The 15,622-nt window shown below is 34.5% G+C and overlaps 1 protein-coding gene across 3 annotated transcripts; it reads left to right on the top strand.

Moving 5' to 3' along the window:
• The first annotated feature begins 6,894 nt into the window (after nt 1-6,894).
• Nucleotides 6,895-14,567, top strand: LOC114187401 (protein BREAST CANCER SUSCEPTIBILITY 2 homolog B-like). 3 transcript variants are annotated; one of them, XM_028075651.1, is made up of 19 exons: nt 6,895-7,122; nt 7,218-7,259; nt 7,510-8,475; nt 8,596-8,681; nt 8,766-8,914; nt 9,176-9,298; nt 9,376-9,573; nt 9,725-9,806; nt 9,894-9,944; nt 10,027-10,102; nt 10,191-10,302; nt 10,505-10,576; nt 12,620-12,809; nt 12,881-13,057; nt 13,251-13,393; nt 13,491-13,553; nt 13,661-13,877; nt 14,176-14,343; nt 14,416-14,567. In XM_028075651.1, exons 1-19 carry the CDS (start codon nt 6,987-6,989, stop codon nt 14,473-14,475), a joined length of 3,111 nt encoding a protein of 1,036 aa, XP_027931452.1. In that variant the 5' UTR covers nt 6,895-6,986; the 3' UTR covers nt 14,476-14,567. The 3 variants fall into 3 exon arrangements, 2 of the variants coding, with proteins under 2 accessions (XP_027931452.1, XP_027931450.1); XM_028075649.1 differs by having other exon boundaries at nt 8,557-8,681; XR_003605251.1 differs by lacking the exon at nt 14,416-14,567 and having other exon boundaries at nt 8,557-8,681; nt 12,881-13,062; nt 14,176-14,309.
• Nucleotides 14,568-15,622: the final 1,055 nt, after the last annotated feature.

Below are 15,622 nucleotides of genomic sequence, written 5' to 3'. Positions count from 1 at the left end.
GGTTCTTAAGTCGAGGAAGTTGACCCTCGGGTTTATAGGACCCTATCAGATCACGCGGAGGATTGGACCGGCAACATATGAAGTTGCTTTGCCACCTCATCTGGCAAACTTGCACAATGTATTTCATGTTTCCCAACTGACAAAATACGTTGCAAGTCTAGACCACGTACTAGAGGCTGATGATGTTCAGGTGTGGGAGGACTTGACAATGCCAGTCGAACCAGTTCGCATTCTTGACTTTCAAGTCAAACAACTAAGGGGTAAGGAAATAAAGACAGTAAAGGTGCTCTAGGACGAGGCTACTCAGGAGATGACCTGGGAAATGGAGGATCTCATGAGGAAATCCTATCCTCACCTATTCCCTGGTAAGTTCTCTTTTTCGAGGACGAAAAATTTTAAGGTGGGAGGAATGTAAGACCCGCGAAATTTAATTAATTAAAAAATGCGAGTAGTGGAAGCCTTAGGGCATTAAATTCTAACTTATATGACGTGGAAAAGTACTAGCTCAAATGGTTGAGAGTACTTTGGTTGTGTGAAAGGACTTGGGTTCGAGTCCTATGTATGCCAATTAGGTGTTATTTATTTGTTATTATATTTTTATATATGCGATCATGTTGTGGAATGATATAATCCTTGAATTATATGTGTTAGCATGAAATATCAATTGGATGAATGGTTGAGCGTTGATTTGGCATTGGCATTGTTGTGGGTTCAAGATTTGGAGAACCTAAATTAATCTTTATTTTTGTTTTTTTAGTTTTGGCTTGAAGTTGAAGGGTTAAGGGAAACCCTAGCAGACCTAGCAGCCAAGGGGGGCTGGAAAACAATCTAATTAAGTGTGCTTGAATGATAATTAACACCATCAATAAGACATTTTCGTTTTAGGACTTTAAACCACCATTAAAAGACCATTAAAAAGCAAATTGAGGGAGGAAAGAAAGGTTTATGCACTTGTTAGTGTTGGATAAGCAGAGAAGTGCGAAAATAAATGGAATTGAGAGAGTGAGTGGACCTTTGAGGCTGAATTGAGAGAAGCCAAGGCTATTGGTGAAGCAAGGGACAATCAAGGGATACTCAAAGCTTTAAGTAAAGAAACCAGGTTAGGGGAGTTTTATTCTGTGGTTGTATGTCTAATATATGATTTCATGTTATACTTGATGAATGAGGGGTGATTTATGCATTTTTGTTGAATATCATCGCGTTTTTGGAAAATTCCAGAAACTGCCTGGCGGTGTTGAAGGCCCGCTAGGCGACTCATGCTTTAGAATCCATTTTTGGGTTTTCTTCTATGCACCGCCTGACGGCTAGGTGTTATCCGCTAGGCGATACGAGCTGGCTTGCCAAGTTCTCTCGGGTTTTTGGTGTTCCAGCGATGTGTGTATGATTGGTATGTTGTGTGATTATTTGTAATTGCTTAATTGGTGGAAGAGTGTATGAATATGCATATGAATTTGGGATTTAGGGTTCATGTTGGGATTGTAGATGATTAACATAGATGACGTTTATGAATGGTACATTATTGCGTGGAATTGATGATAACATGATTATATCATGAATCCTGGATGTGGTGTGCCTGCAAAATTACGCCACTTTGAAGGTGAACATTGAAACTGTGGGGTTTACGAGTCACACTGGATGCGGGAGAAATCTGACAAAACCCAGATTTTTAACGCACCGCCTGGCAGCGTTGAGGTTGCCGCCAGGTGACCCATTAGTGCTACGGAAAGTTGGACTTGGTTTGTGATCTGGTCATGGGGCAGTTAATTGGGTTGTCATTAAAATGTGTTTTGGTGTGTGATAGACAATGATTTAGTATGTATGTCCTTTAGTAATAAATATGAGATTTATATATGTGAGATGGATGGATTAGGTGTTTCATACATATGGGTTATTGTAGTGGTAGTTTTGTTATTAAGTATAGGTGCAGCACAATTTTAATCATGGTGGCATGAGTATATGAATATTAAACGATATGATTTTAAGGCTTGGAGTATATGGTGTGTATGTGGCAGGTTTAAGGTAATACTTGATGAAGAGTATGTGTGCATGATAAACCCAAATTGGCATGATTTGGGCGTGTAGTTGTAATTTGGATATGGTAATGTAAACTGTATAACTGTGTTGTTGCAAATGGTGGGTACCATATTGACAATTTTGTGGCTTGTTCCATTAGTGAATAAAGTAAGGCATGTTAATGCTTGATAATAATCGATTTAGGCATGAGCTATTTGTACATATTGAGTTTTGGTTATGGTGTTATGTCTTGAATACTATGATTGATGTGTGAAAGATGCCTTGCATGTTTGGGGTCTCTTAAGACTTGATAAAAATGCCAAAAACCAGTAGCATTGCGTTACTGGTATAGCTCCTGGCGGCGCGGGGCGAGCCGTTAGGCGATAGGTACCTAAAATAGAGGTAGTAGCCACTGGACGCACATGGCGCCTGGCGGCAGGGGGTGTCCCGCTAGGCGGTGACGGAGCAGCACAGTTCCTGTTTGGTGCTTGGCGCCTGGCGGTGGACGATGTCGCCAGGCGGTCTGGAACCAGTTTCGCTTGGCGGTGTTTGGGCTGCACTGGGCGAATCCACTGTTTTGATTTCTTTTGTTGTTGTGGTGATCCGTGAACTTGAAGGACTAAGTTCACATACATTTGTGTTTGGGCTTGAAGGACTAAGTCCAATAAGGGCCTGGGATGTGCTTGGTGGAGGGATGCATGATGGGCATGGAACTGGTTAAGTTCTCGTCGGCTACTAATGGGCGAGGAGTCCATAGTATGGTGATTACATGCGTCAGACGCATGATGGGCAAGGAACAATATGTTCCCGTTGGCTACAATTGGGCGAAGAGTCCATAATATGGTGATTGCGTGCGTGTCAGGGTCCGAGCGAGGAAGGCTTGGATGTTTGCTACAAGCGAGGAGTTTGCGGGGCAGGACTATGAGTGAGATAGGCTCGCAGAGTTAGACCATGAAAGGGTTAGTTTCGTGGGAGCACAGTAAAGTCTCAAGACATAGATTCATGCATATGACTCATGAAGGACTATGAGACCATGGATGGGTAATTTGTAATAATGCAATGTTTATGCAAGATTTATTTTTCTTTGGGATGGGTGTCATATTATATATATATATATATATATATATATATATATATATATATATATATATATATATATATATATATATGCATAGCTCACCTTATCTGTTTGTGTGTGGCGATGATCGAATAACTTGTTATTTGGGAGCAGATGATTTGACAGGTCAGTCAGGAGATACTTGAGTTGAGAGAGTGGGACATTATAGGGACTTTGAAGACTTTTAATAATTGGATATTTCATGTTTTCAAACTGTTTATATTTGAGTTATTTTATGGGTTGTAATAAATGTTAACCTCGAATTTTAGCAAAGTATACTATTTCATGGTTTTAATTTTCCCGCATTTTTGGGAAAGTATGGTTATAAATGAGGTTTGATAGTTATTATTATGTTTTATTTATTTTATTGATTCCATTTTTTTTATTTACAAGTAATATTCCTTAGGGATGTTACACTACATATCATATTGATTTTCAACCAAAGTTACAATTTCACATAAAGGACATTCCCAAACAGAACTATACCTTGCCATTGATTAATCCCAACAGTTCTTATTACCCTATAATAACACGTTGTCCATCCACTTTAATAAAATTACCTTCCATGCATTTTCCCTTTCCATTGCCCCCTATTCCATTTATATCATTATCCTCTACTAAGTGTAATTAAAACCCCCAACACACCTAAACAAAAAAAAAACTAGATTGCACATCTGCACTGGTCTGTCGCCTAGCGACATTTTAAGTACCGCTGGGCGGTGCATACAATTTGGGCAGATCCCAATTTTTTCCTGCACCAGTACGAACCCTAATTTCCCAAAACGCAATTCTAGTGATGCAACATCCCCCAATTCGTGCTCAATCATCATTATAAGTGCATATTTAATCAATTTACATGCAATTTCATCCAATCACTCACCACTCTTAAACTGAAATTAGAGTCACTATTCATCAAATAATGCAATCCCAGAAATTCAATCACCTCGCCAATCATAGAATTATACACAGATTCCATTCAGTCCTCTCAAACATCACATCAAGCACAAGAAACCAAAAATTGGGCAATCCAGTTCGCGTCGCCTGACGGATAAAACACAGCGGCCAGGCGGTTTATAGCAAACCCAAAAAATTGGGTTCAGAACGCAGGCGTCGCCTAAAGGGGGTGTTCGACGCCGCTAGACGGCTTTTGGTATCCAAGATGACATGACTTTGCTTTGGATAAAAAACAACCTATTAACCTTAGTCAAAGTCATGTGATTTGGCAACAACTTTTGCTATAGCGGCGGATCTTGACCAAAATTTCTAAGGGAGCTAAAATAATATACTCAATTTATATAATATTGTCATTAGTTTTTTCATATTCTTGAACTTATCAAATAATTGAATCATAACTATATCTTTTAGCTATTTTTTGTTCAATGTAAATAATCATATTATCTGCAAAATATTCATTTTCCATTTTGCTAATATGCACATATCGATTCAAAAATCATCACAAGCTTTCATTTCATCATTGTTATGCTTATGCGATGAGCAACCTTATTGTCTTGTTCTCATATTCACTTCTTTTTTATTAATTCTAAAACATAAATTTATTCTTTTATTTTTTTATCAATATACCTATTTATAAAACGAGTTTAAGACTAAAAAATAATTTTTTTATAATCTAATCAAAAATTGCGAGACATAATTACTCAAAAAATTATGATAATCAAGTTACAATTAAAAACCCTCTATAAAAAAATCACATAATACATTATTTTCTCTTTTATATTCATAAAAAATAAATATACAAAAGGATAATGAGATAAAAAAAACAGAACTAAATATTAAACAAGTATTGTATTACCAAGTGATTTTTTTTCCTTTAAGAATAAGAGAAGATATGAAAAAGATGAGGACAAAAATAATGAATTTATGTTTAACTTCTTTTTTCTTTTTCAGTGACAAAAGAAATTAGATAAGAATAAAAAATAAATACAACATGTGAAAAAACACAAAAAATAATGTAAAGAAAAATAAAAAATTATCTTAACAATTTTATATTGTACTATTTATTAATATTAAATATTGTACTTTATAAAAGAAATAAAAAAATAATTAATTTGATTTTTATTAATTTTTTATGGATTATTATCTAATTTAAAATGGTACACATAATTTAAAAAAATTAAAAATATATATAATTTAAATAATTTAAAACACATAAAAGTTAAAAAAAATTTTAAAAATTGGGGGAGGGTCGTGGCCCCGCCCACTCCTTCGTGGCTCCGCCACTACTGTTTTGCTAAAACACCAAAGTCTTGTCTATTTAACACAACATCAACTTAATCAAAATGAAGTCGTTGTAATTTCAAGTCGTTGTAATTTCTCGTATTGATATTGTGCCACATTGGTACAAAGTGATAATTTTTTAAAATTTTTAAACCATTTTAGTAAATTCAGAGTTGAATTGCACCACATTGGACAATGAACAAGAAAAATGTCTATTTGGGAAGCTAATGTCCAGAGGTCCATTTAGGGAAAAACTTAAAAAAAAAAATTATTTAGGCTTAAATAATAGTTTGGTCCTAGTTTTCGTTCGGTTTTTTCAATGTGGTTCTACTTTTTTTTTTCAATATGGTCATAATATTTGTCAATTTTATTCAATTTGATCCTTTTCGCTAACACTGTTAAAATAATTAACGAATGTGAACAGTAACCGCCACGTGTCATTTTGATTTTTTTTGATTTTTTTTTGATTTTTTAATTTTTTTTTAATTTTTTTATTTAAAAAAATGTATACGTGTCAAGCTCATATCATGCCACGTGTCACTTTGTGATTTTTTAATTTCTTTAAATGTAATTTTTTTTAATTTAAAAAAAATCTACATGTCAAGCTAATATCATGCCACGTGTCAGAGTCAGTTTTTTATATTCAATTTGGTTCCAATATTCGTTAATTGTTTTCAATTTGGTCCTAATTTCTTTTTTAAATTTAACATTTATGTTCCTCTCCAAATTGAGACAAAATTTAATTTGTATATATTAAAATGCCTATTTTTGTTAAATATTTTTAATTTAGAATTAGAGTTAGTTTAAAATTAAAATGAAAAAAAGCGATAACACCAGTAATTTAAAATTTTAAGAGGTTAAAAATATTTAATTTTAAACCAACTCTAATTTTAAATTAAAAATATTTAATAAAAATATGTATTTTAATAAGAATATCCATATAACATTTATATACAAATTATATTTTGTCTTTGGAGAAGAAATAAAATGCTAAATTAAAAAAAAAAACTATGACCAAATTGAAAACAAATAACGAATATTATGACAAAATTGAATATAAAAATCTGATTCTGACACTTGCATGATTTGACATGTGGATTTTTGTTAAATTAGAAAAAATAAAAAAAAATAAAAAATCACAAAATGACACGTGGCATAATATGAACTTGACATGTGTACATTTTTTTAAATAAAAAAATTAAAAAAAAAATTAAAAAAATAAAAAAAATTAAAAAATTAAAAAATGACAAAATGACACGTGACGGTTACCGTTCACATTCGGTTAACTACTTTAACAGTGTTAACGAAAAAGATCAAATTGAATAAAATTAACGAATATTATGACCAAATTAAAAAAAAAAAATAGGACCACGTTTAAAAAAATCAAACGAAAACTAGGAACAAACAACTGTTTAAGCCAATTATTTATATCCAAAATTTAATAATTGATCCATTATGGCTGTCAAAGTGAAATTGTTTTTAAACATTTTGTATTTCCCTCCATTGCTTCGGCCTGTAACGCAACCATTCCCGCCACTCCTAAATTTCTCTCGAACAGACAAAATCCCTAACAACGAATTTTCCTTTACCCAAAATTCGAACCAAAGCAGAAACCTAAACAATGTGTTCATGGCAAATCCTCTCTCACTCTCCAAACAATTTCCACTGGCAAATCACCCAACAAGTTTCCCATGCTTCTCCCACTCCTCTCCCCTCTCCCATTCCCCTCCCTTCCATGGCCGATCTTCTTCTCCAAGGTTCCAATTCTCAATTCAATCCAACATTTTCAATTTTCTTTTCCCTTTTCTTTTTGACATTAATAATTTTCTTCCATTGATACTTTTTTTCGCAGGCTCACCGGCTCTTCTTCCCTCCCACGACGCCGGTGCGCGAGGTATTTGCTATGCCTGTACAATCTAAACCAGTGAATATATTAATTATTCAACAAAACATGTTCTTTTTAGTTTTAGCGGGTAGATGAGTCTTGGTTGTGAATGTTTAGACTGGTATTAATGATTTAGTCATTCAAACAACGAAAGTTCTGATTTTTTTCTCTGAATGTATTAAAAGTGCAACACATTCAAGCATCATAATGGTTATGTAACTTGTTTTTAGAATATTAAAGCCTGATTGCTAAAATGCAGGTGAAGAGCGTGCAATGGATGAAACTCTCAGCTTCTCGAATTCGCTTTTTACGACAGGCTCTGGGAAAAAAGTGACCATATCTTCTAGAGGTCTGGTTAGAGCAAAGACATTGCTGAACACCATTGATATTAATATCCAAAGTACAAGTAAATTGCGTGCATTTGGCGAAACAGCCGGAAAGCAACAACTACAAGAATATGAAGAATCACCTGCACTGAAGCTGCATACAGTTATCAACAGTCCTTCTGTTGGGGGTCTTCATGCATTGAATAATGGTTTGGAGGAAAGGAATGCATTCAAGGAACCTCCGATTAAATTTCGCACTGCAGGTGGAAGATCTATATCCATTTCGAGTGGCGCGCTGCAGCGAGCTCGGAGCCTTCTCGGTGATCCGGATGTGGGGGATTTGTTTGAAGGAGGGGATACCGGTGATTCAGTCTTCTCATTTCCTTTGGAGCGACAAATTGACACTGCTGCCCCTAGTGATTATAGTGCTCCTGTCGTTCACCGGGTGACATCAGATAGCAATTTTAAGACGAAGAGTTTTACTTTCCCCATGAAGTCTTCTAGGCAAAGAGGATTGTCAACCAAGTTTCCTTGTGAAGGTGATGGGATTAACTTGACCAAGAAGTTTGATGCCGTTGGGGAAGAGAGTGATTGTGGCAGGAAAAGTACCGGTGCTTGTGGACAGAAGCCTCCGTATGGCAGGAGCCAGACACAAAATTCACTAGTATATGATTCTTCATTGAATTGTTTTTCTTCAAAAGTAGATACACGGGGTGTGGCAATACGCAGAGCATTGGCTGATGTTTCCAATACCATTAACACCGATACAACAAACAATAGGCAAGCTGGTAGTGGCAAACGGAGACTAGGGTTGTCTGTAACTGTTTCTCCCTTTAAAAAGCCACGCAGTTCCAACTCTCCTGCTCCTTTAGAGCAGGATGTTGAAAAATCTCCTCATGGTAAACATAGGCTAATAATGTTTAGTGAATTTCTTCAATTTTTGTGAGTTGCTATAGCTATTTCTGGTATTTGATCTTCAGATTTGTCTCAATTGTCCTCTGATATCTCTGAATGCAAAGGAGAGGTTTCTACCCGATATCCATTTCACTATCCAAGGGTGTACATCAAGGATTATTTTTTTGGGCGTCCAATGGAAAAGAGAGCGGTGAGTGTAATCTTTATATTTCTGCTAGGACTTAATGATCTCGGCACTTGGAACACTTTATGCACTGAATGAATTTTGTTTCAGTGTTTTCCCAATCTGAGTAGACAGGTGACATCACTTAATGCAGAAAAGTATGTGTTTCATAAAGGATCTGGTCATAATGGCATAGGAGCAGAAGCTTTTGTTCATCTATTGGCTCTCCATGGAGCTTCCATGCATTTTGCAACTAAAGAGTAAATTGCTTCTACCCTGAACTTTTCGCAACTAAGGTTAGGTCAGATAGCTAGTTGTATTGAATTGTGCCAGAAGGTTACTGCAACTTAGTATATTCAATTGTTATCTTTATGGCATGGAAATACATTATCCAGTTAAAGTTCTTTCGTGGTTAAATTTATAACGTAGGGGAGTTTGGTACATAAGGTTCTATTTCTGTTTATGTATTGTTACTCACAATCTTCTCATCTTAGTTTTACACTTTCATTGCACATTGCTAGGTGGGTCACAAATCATTACAAGTGGATTGTCTGGAAGTTGGCATGCTATGAGAGATACTATCCAGCTAGTTCAGCTGGAAATTTTTTGACTGTATCGAATGTGCTTGAGGAACTGAAGTACAGGCACGTGACTGCTCTAAAGCAACATACTTTGTGTCTATATAAAAACGATAGAACTTATGATGACATTTGGTTTGTAGATACGAAAGAGAAGTGAATCATGGCCACCGGTCTACCATCAAGAAAATTCTCGAAGGGGATGCAGTGCCTTCCTCAATGATGATTCTATGCATTTCAAATATTCACTGTAGTGATATAGTAGAAAGTGGGACTTGTTTTGAGACAAGACCTGGAGCTCAGATAACAGAAGCGGTGAAAATTGAACTAACTGATGGATGGTGTGAATTTCAGCTACCTCAGTGTCTGATTGCAATATATATATATATATATATATATATATATGTGTGTGTGTGTGTGTGTGTGTGTGTGTGTGTGTGTGTGTGTGTGTGTGTGAGGGTCCCTGAGATACATAGTGATTTTCCCTTTCAGGTATTCAATGAATGCTATTTTAGATGTTCCATTGTCAAAGCAACATGCTGCTGGAAGATTGTTTGTGGGACAGAAGCTCCGAGTAATGTGTTGTCTGTATTTGTTGTTTATCTTACCTTCCTTGATTATGCCACTTTGATAATGTTGAATTCCGTTTACATATATGCAGCTCTCAGGAGCAGGATTATGCGGCTGGAATGGGCCAGTTTCACCCCTTGAGGTTTCTTACAGCTTAGGAATATAATTGAGTAATAAATGTGTATCCTGTCAGATGTTTTATGAAGAATCTATTCTAATTTCAGGTGTCATCATCAGTTAGTTTATTGCTGCACATAAATGGAACGTATAGAGCCCACTGGGCAGAACGGTTAGGATTCTGTAAGCATCCTTTATTATGTTATGTTAATGTTGTCAATTTTGCAGAAAAATATCATCCTTGAGTTTATTATTTTAAGCTGATTGGCAGGTAAGGTTGCCGGTCCTCCTTTGGCTTTTAGATGCATAAAAAGAAATGGTGGTCTAATACCGCAAACGTTGGCTGGAATTACTCGCATATATCCCATTCTTTACAAGGAAAGGTAACATCTATGTCCTAAAATTTCCCTTGAAATATTCACAGAAAAATTACTTTTCAAAAATGTACTCTAATTATGCAATGTAAAATGTATTATTAGGAAGCATTTCCTACAATATCACTTGAAATATGTGCACTAAATTGCTTATTGAGATATGTACTCTAATATTATAATGAAAAATGGTGATAATCGTTTTACTCATTAGGTTAAGCAGTGGACGGTCTGTTGTCATGTCAGAGAAGATGGAGAATAAAATGTCAGAGTTGTACAATCAGAGGTAACTTCTTAGACTATCCATGTATATCAATTTTTATTTGTAAGAAACACAGTAGCAGCTCCTCAGAGGGAGAATACTCACAATCCCAATAACAGAAATTATTCTTATACTGCCAAAGTTACTAACAGGAAAAACCCCTTTCATGTAAAATCCCTTCTCAGCAACTAACTCGCTGAACATGCCTGCAGACTGCAATTACTCTTTTTTCTAATGTGTTCTTTTTCTTCCTCCTCACAACATTGCAGTTCCTTTAGCCTACTGTTAATTGGCCTTGTGCGTCTGGTCAATATCTTACATTCTTAATATTCATCCTGTTAGAATCCTGTAAATATAGTAGCGTTGGATATTAAGACTATTAGGTTGGTCCTATTTATGTTAATTTCCTAAAAAAGGGTAATTGAATATTATGTAGTTATGGGTTTTCTCTTATAAATTCTATAAAAGGAAAAAAGTTATATAGATGTTGTGTCAAATGCAGACCCCATAGTTTGTATTTATACCAATTTACAAAATCAAACACTATAAATTCTTACATAACAATCAAGAATCAATGATCCTTATTTCCTAGAATCTATAATGTAACAGGTAATAACTAACAAATCTATAATAGTTAATTACTAATTACATTGTAAACTCCCCTCAAACTAGAGCAGATGTTATATGCACCAATATTGTCGCTAATGTGCGTAACCTGAGGGACTTGGTTCCAACTGGTCACTCCCGAGAGCACATTTTCTCCCACAAAATGACAATCTATCTCTATTTGTTTGGTTCTTTCATAGAAGACTGGGTTTATGCAATGTGAAGTACAACTTGATTGTCACAAAAAAATAAGATTCTTTCCATGGATGTCCCTAATTTTTAGCTGTTGTAGTTGTAACACCCAAAACCAGTGTCACATCTCCCTTAAAACGTAACCAGTTAATCGTCTACTAAAACGTTGTTCAACAAATTGTCTAATTAGGCGAGTTACTATGTATCGTCTAACAATTGTATTTTAGATCATCACACGTAGAAAATTTAACATACACATAATACTTTTTCTTTACTCTAATCATATTAAGATTTTTACAAAAGAGAAACACTTACAAACTATACAAAGGTTTTCCTTAGAGAATTAAAACATCAATTACATATGCATACAAAAATTTCCCAATAGTAGGGTAACCACTGCTCTGGCCTATTGCTACACATCTTTGCCACTTACTGCATCATTTGCTCGTGTGTCATAGCAAAAAACACCACAAAAACAAAAACATCAATAGAAACACCAATAAAACGCTAAGCTAACTTTAAAAGTAATATGTATATGTATATCAGATCATAAAAAATTAGATACTCATATCATCTAGCAAGCACACATTACCACGCATACATGTAAACCCTTATATCATTCATTTACTCCATGCATCTATGACTCATTGCCGAAAAATTAAGAGTACGAATATTGATCCAGAGATTATGTACTTGTCAAAAATGACATCTCGGATTAGACTTTGTGGGTAATGACTTCCCCGCGGGTGTCTCCCCACCCATTGTCATATGACAAGGTAAATCTCTATAATCCAATTGGAGACATGACATATGTATAAATACAATTGCCTCCTCTCCAACCTATGTGGAGACCTCCTTCGACTTTCACAACTCAACTATCTTTCTCTACTTGATGCTAGATAACTAGCAGAGTCATAATAGCCTCCACTCCGTCTCCATCCCATACTCTTTCAACACACAACGAACATAGTCTTTCCCACTATCTTGCACATACATCATATGCAACCATCATTCAATCAACGAAGTAGATTTGAACCACCATCAAAGAAATAAATATTTTGTTGCCTCAGTAAATTTCAATTTGTTTAGCTTCACAATGGAGTGGATAAGAATAAAATAAAGCAGGAAGTTTATATCGTATGATCTGAAAGTTGTGTGAATTGGAATGCCATAAAAGATATAAGGTGCTTACCATATTAATGCAATTGTTATTTTTACAGCCATAATGTGAATTTTATTTTTGTGCTCTGACTACCTATGTGGACACAGGCGCTCTGCTGTTGTAGATGGCATCATTTCTGAGTATCAGAAGGAAAGTTCGTACATTAATTATGACAGTGATAGTGAAGGTGCTAAGATTTATAACATGCTCGAGACAGCGGAAGAACCTGAATTCCTAATGGCAGATATGAGTGCAGAGCAGCTTACTTCTTTTGCTGCGTATAAGGCCAAACTAAATGTAAGGTTATTTTTCCTATCTTCCTAGAAGTCTACGAAGAAAGATATTTAGGATTTCATATCTGTCTTCAGGCAATCAGACAGTCAGAAAAGGAAAAATCAATAGAAAAAGCTTTGAAAGATGCTGGCTTGGGACATAGAGAAGTCACACCATTTATGAAGTTACGAGTAGTTGGATTAACTTATAAAACTCGACAAGACAAACCTAAAGAAGGCATAGTAACGATCTGGAATCCCACTGAGAAGCAGGTGAGGTTGGTGAGCCAATTGCAAGGATTAGCCGTATTTTCCTTGTCTTAATAATTAGTCAATTTTTTGGTTTTAGCTTTGCATGCCTAGCTATTTTTGATGCTTTTCCTTTCTATTATTTTATTACCTTATTGTAACTACTATGTTGTGGAGGTTAATTGATTTCACACAATTTCTGTGTAACTTATTTCAGCGTCTGGAGTTGGTGGAAGGAGGAGCATATTCCATTGCAGGACTCATGCCATCATGTTCTGATTTTGATATCCTTCACTTGCATGGTGGAGGATCTAGTACCAAGTGGTTGCCTTTATCTTCTAATGCAAGAGAACAGTTTAGGTATCTAACAATCATAACAAGGAGAAAAAAAAAGAATTTTTGCATGGCTATATTCTGGGTAGGACACGTTCTGAATCCTTATTTTTGTTATGTGTAGGCCATTTTTTCGCAGTAGAAAATCGACCCCGTTATCAAGTTTGGGTGACATCCCTCTTTCCAAGTATGTTGATGCTCTAGTCTATTTACGTTACATGAATCTTTCTGTTATCTGATAAAGAACATATAGCACGCTAGTATTTGATATTGTCTTGTAATTAATTTACACAGCGAGTTTGACATTGCTGCACATATTGTGCATGTGGGAGGAGTTTATACATCAAATCAGCATCAGAAGCAATGGGTTTTTGTGACTGATGGATCCATCATGAATGGTTTACAGTCAGAAAATTTAATCAACTCCTTGCTTGCTATCTGCTTTTGCTCTCCATTGATTGATCATGATTCATCATTTCCACTAATCAGCTACAACCTTGCAGGATCTACGGTATTTAAAATGCGTTATCTTATTATTGCCGTTTTTGATTTTATCTTTATGCATATGGTTAGTATTTATTTCCACCAATTCTCTTTAAAGTCGTTACTAATATCACTTTAGCTTTTATAACAACAGAAATATGTTAGCTCATTATTCCGGGCATATTGTTGCATTTTAACATATAGGTTCAGATAAGGTTTGACTGAACCAACTTTTACCACAAATAGAGTGCCAACGTCACATGTTCAAGTTGTCTAGTTTGCAAAACGTGTTATGTTGGATGAAGTTGTATGTTGATTATATGCAGGTTGGGTTTTGTAATCTTATAAAAAAGGAAAAGGACCATACAAACAACATCTGGGTTGCTGATGCTAACGAAAATTCTACTTATTATTTGAATTTTGATTCCTCAAACTGTTATCACCTCAGAAATGCTGCCAGCTCCATCAGAAGATGGGCAGACAATTCTAGTTTGGTATGATTCGTGGAACCCTACCATATCCAAACATGTTTCTACAATACAATGACACTTTTTTCTTTTCTGCAGGTAATAGAGAAACTGAAGGAAAAGGTGTTGTATGTGGTTGGTGATGATTGTAAAGCATAGGGAAAACTACAGATGTTCCTATTTTGCTCTATTGTCTATTACATTCACATCCCTTAGTTAAAGGTTAACCTGATCTTTTAGTTTCTTACCAATTATGATTATGTTTTTCTTTGTAATTAAAACTAAAATAATCCTAGAATATAAATAAAAATTTTCAAACTATACACTCTTTGATGTAGGATGGAATAAATAAGGAAAATGTTAAATTAAATGTGGAGAGAATTTGAAGGAGAATAAAATCTAAATATGAAAATGTAAAGTTAGAACCAATGTACATGTTAGTCTTTGAATATGTAATTTAATTCAGTGGGGCAATGATTTTTATCAAAATATTAGATTTAAATATAAGTTCTTTTTTTTGTTTGATTTGTAATTTTAGTTTTTATTTTAAAATAGATATTTGGTCTTTATATTTTAGAAGACCTACATTTTTTAACTACAATTTTATTTTGTTATATTATTTATTCTGTTTTAGTTCATCTTCAAATCCAATTTATTTAAGTATACTAGAGAAACATTTAATTAATTAAAATGTAGAACATATAAACTCAATTGAAAAAAATAGCGTTTTCAAAATACGGGCAATTAAATTTGTAGTTTAAATTCATTTCAACTTTGATGGATTTTTTTGAGAATTAATATGGAAAAGTCGTAAATTATTAAAACATTTTTAGTTTAACAAGTAAAAGAAATACTTGTATAACTATTATTTTGGTATTTTTTTTTTTATTTGAAGATTTTTTTGTACATATTTTTTATTTTCTCTTTCTCTTAAGTGACACATTATATCTACTAAATTTTCTTAGAGATGTTTTTGATATAATATTTTCTTTTTGTAATTTTTATTATGTTTTTCATTGAGTAGTTAAATGGTCGTATAAGATAAAAAAACAACAAATCATTTATGTTTTTATGGAAAATAATGATATGTGAGTTAAGTAGTAGGAGTAGAGACCGTTGAGCCGACAGGTCACTTCGTCCTCATCCCACTTAGGCATTGAGACATTGAGACAGTGACAGAGGCCAACATTCCTAAAGGCATAACAATCAACATAAAAAAATAGGTTAAATTAATCGGATGATATTCACTTTCATTTATGTGTTAGATTAGTACCTACTTTTAAAAAGATGTTAATTGAGTCTTAAC

The sequence above is a fragment of the Vigna unguiculata genome, chromosome 6, assembly GCF_004118075.2.
Source record: "Vigna unguiculata cultivar IT97K-499-35 chromosome 6, ASM411807v1, whole genome shotgun sequence".
Taxonomy (NCBI): Eukaryota; Viridiplantae; Streptophyta; class Magnoliopsida; order Fabales; family Fabaceae; genus Vigna; species Vigna unguiculata.
Note: the sequence above shows the minus strand (reverse complement) of the source record. Positions and strands in the feature narration are given on the sequence as shown.

Coding starts and splice junctions, on each gene's coding strand:
- LOC114187401 (XM_028075649.1), top strand. CDS start 6,987: ATGTGTTCATGGCAAATCCTCTCTCACTCTCCAAACAATTTCCACTGG. Junction 10,303..10,504: donor CCCATTCTTTACAAGGAAAG/GTAACATCTATG, acceptor TTTACTCATTAG/GTTAAGCAGTGGACGGTCTG. Junction 13,878..14,175: donor ACAACCTTGCAGGATCTACG/GTATTTAAAATG, acceptor GATTATATGCAG/GTTGGGTTTTGTAATCTTAT.